The 2,923-nt window shown below is 51.7% G+C and overlaps 1 protein-coding gene across 1 annotated transcript in view; it reads left to right on the top strand.

Moving 5' to 3' along the window:
• The first annotated feature begins 1,274 nt into the window (after nt 1-1,274).
• LOC101653942 (prothymosin alpha-like) overlaps nt 1,275-2,923 on the top strand; it is a 28,812-nt gene continuing 27,163 nt past the window's right edge. The window contains exon 1 of the mRNA XM_045290294.1: nt 1,275-1,393. Within this exon, the coding sequence (XP_045146229.1) occupies nt 1,275-1,393 (119 nt within the window). The remainder of the gene's footprint in view (nt 1,394-2,923) is intronic.

Here is a 2,923-nt window from a genome sequence, read left to right as displayed (position 1 = left end):
CCCCCCCCCCCCAATTCTTCACTGCTTGGACCCAAGGTTTTGCCACATTCCCACCTCAGGACCTTTGCACTGGCCGTTTCCTCTACCCAGAATGTTATTACTACTCAGTGTCCAAATGGCTTCTTACTTGACTTCATTTATTTCTCTGCTCAGCCAGTGTGCAGGTCAGAATCATGCCCTGATTTCTTCTTGAAAACCACTTTTCCCAGTCATCTTTGCACCCTGGCTTCCTCTTAGGGCCACCCAATGCAAAGCACTGAAGGGCGGTTGGAGAGTGGGGACGAAGTAAGACGTTAAGGTATTTCTCCTCCTTTTTCTGCTAGGAGGCGGGAGAGTGATCTTCGGACAATAACTGCAACTCCCCATGTTCCCAGCTCCCATTCGGACCCTCACCAGACTTTCGTTGTCCTGTGTCCCTCCAGCACCTTTCTGATCGGGCTTACTGCTGGGTTTTCTTATCATCTCATGCGGCTTCTTGGCTCTTCTATCTCCCTCTTAATCAATTCCCTGTCTTCAATCCCGTGTGTGTGTGTGTGTGTGTGTGTGTGTGTGTGTGTGTGTGTGTTCCACCCTAGACTAACCTCTGAGTGTTACGGTCGTCTTATTTGAAAGACCTTCCTTGACCACCTCATTGGAAATAGCAGTCCCCATCATTCTCCACCTCATCCCCCTACATTATTTTAAAGTGGTATCTCTCACCCCAGGCTTGAACATCACAACCGTGAGGATGGCGCGGGGACTGGGCAGTGTTTCCTTCGGTTGTTCATAGGCTATCTATGAATTGGAGCCAACTCAATGGCAGCTAACAGCTACGTCTCTCGCGATATGACATTATCGTACACTTTAATTATGGATGGTCTGTCTCCCCACCAGACTGTCCGCTCCATGAGGGTACCCACAGCTGTATCCTTAGGGTCTGTTACAGTGCCTTGTGCACAGTAGGTGCTCAAGACATCTTTACGGACTGCGTGAATCTTGATACGAGATTTCTCAAAATTATACCGATGTCCCCGGCTCTCCACCTTGAGCTCCGACCCTGAATTCATCTCCTTCTTCCTCTCCACTTGTGAGTGTCCTAGGAAACTTCAACTCAAGACATTGAAAGGATTATTCCTAATACTATGTTGAGGGTCGTGGTGGCTCAAGGTAGAGTGCAGAATTCACACCTTCCAGTGGGAATTGAAGCACTGGATTATAAAGATCAAGTATTGGCGCCCCCGCGTCACCTCGCGCGCCCGCCGCCCTCGGCCCTGGGCCGCCGTCTGGAGGCGGCCATGACGCAGGGCTGTCCCGGCGGCGGCGGCGGCGGCGGCGGCCCCCGCGGGGGGCTCGCTGGGGGCAGCGCGCGTCGCCGGAGGGGGCTTCCGCCGGCGTCTGGTCTTCCCGACCACAGGTGCCGCCGCCCTCGCGGGGCCTCTCTTTCCGACCAGCGCAGCCCTGCTCTGCCTCAGTGTCCTCACGTGCGAAGTGGGCCGGGGAGAAACCACGGCCTCCCGACCGCCAAAGGGCTGAGCGCCTCCGGAAGGGGCCTGGTGGCGCAGTGGTTACCCGTTGGGCTGCTACCGCAAGGTCAGCAGTTCGAAACCATCAAGAGGACGCTTTCTACTCCCCTGGAGAGTGACAGTCTTGGGAGCCCGCAGGGGCACTTCAGCTGTCTCCCAGACACCGCACAATGCCCGCTTCTCTGGAGCTGAAGGCTAATGTGGATGGAAAAGTCAAGAAACAGACAAAAAATGGACTTAAGGGGGAGTTAACTCTAAACAGTGTGGTTGGGGAAGGTGGCATCTCACAAAGATATGAAGACGTGAAGGAGGTGTTCTCGGGAGAGAGAATTCCAGGCAGTAGAGAACAGCTCATGCAAAGGTCCTGGGGCAGGAGCGTGAGGGACATTCCAAGGAGCCAGGAAGGAGGCCAGTGTGGTCAGGGTAGAGTGAGCCAAAGGGAGAGGCGGAGGAGGGACAGCTTGCAAAACACTTTGCGGGGGTGTCTGGGACATAGTAAGTGTTTTATAAATAGTTGCTGTCATTATTATTATTATTATTGCTATTATTATTTGCAACTGATAAATGAGCCTTAAAAATCGATGTGCCCTTGCCTAATTGCTCTAAAGTTTGCATTTGGGAGTGCTGGACACTTGGCAAATATTTTCTCTTTTGCTGCAGTTGCTACCTGAAAAGTGTGGTGAAGATTCTATATACAGGTGAGGAAATAGGAGCTAGGAGCAGCTCAAGGGGAACGGCCTGCTAAGTGGAGACCCAGGATTTGAACCCAGGTCTGTGTGTTTTCGGACCCTACGACCCCTGGGCTCTGTGGTCGCCAGCTTGAGAGAACTTAGAACCCAATTATATTCTTTTTTCTCCCTCTTGCCATCGGTACTGCACAAAACATCTCTAGCTCTTTACAGCCAAGCTTCTCCTGGGATGAGCCAACACTCCACATCGACACTTACTGACCCTGGTGTGAAAGGCTTTCCGATGAGCTACTTGCACAACCCCACCCCAGCCCTCATTCCAGTCTTTCTGGGTATGGGTTAATCTCCCTGGGTCTCCTGTATACATTTTCATTGTTGCAAGAATAGATAGAGGCGCCATGGTGGCGTAGTGGTTGCTAACTGCCAGGTCAGCAGTTTGAAACCACCAGCCCCTGTGCAGGAGACAGACAGGGCTTTCTACTCCAGTAAGTAGTTACAGTCTCAGAAATTCAGAGGGGGCAGGTCTACCCTGTCCTACAGGGTCGCTAGGAGTCAGCATTGAATCGATGGCAGTGAGTTCAGTTTGGGTTGGAGGAATATGTGTGTGTGTGTATGCTCGATATATATATATGTATATATATATATATAAATGTAACACATTCCATATGTACAACTTACTGGTATTAATCACATTAGTTATGTTGCCCGTCCGTCCCTCGTCTCCCCCCCCCC

The sequence above is a fragment of the Echinops telfairi genome, unplaced genomic scaffold (genome assembly GCF_000313985.2).
Source record: "Echinops telfairi isolate 266 unplaced genomic scaffold, ASM31398v2 ScPeMD7_36;HRSCAF=134, whole genome shotgun sequence".
NCBI lineage: Eukaryota > Metazoa > Chordata > Mammalia > Afrosoricida > Tenrecidae > Echinops > Echinops telfairi.
Note: the sequence above shows the minus strand (reverse complement) of the source record. Positions and strands in the feature narration are given on the sequence as shown.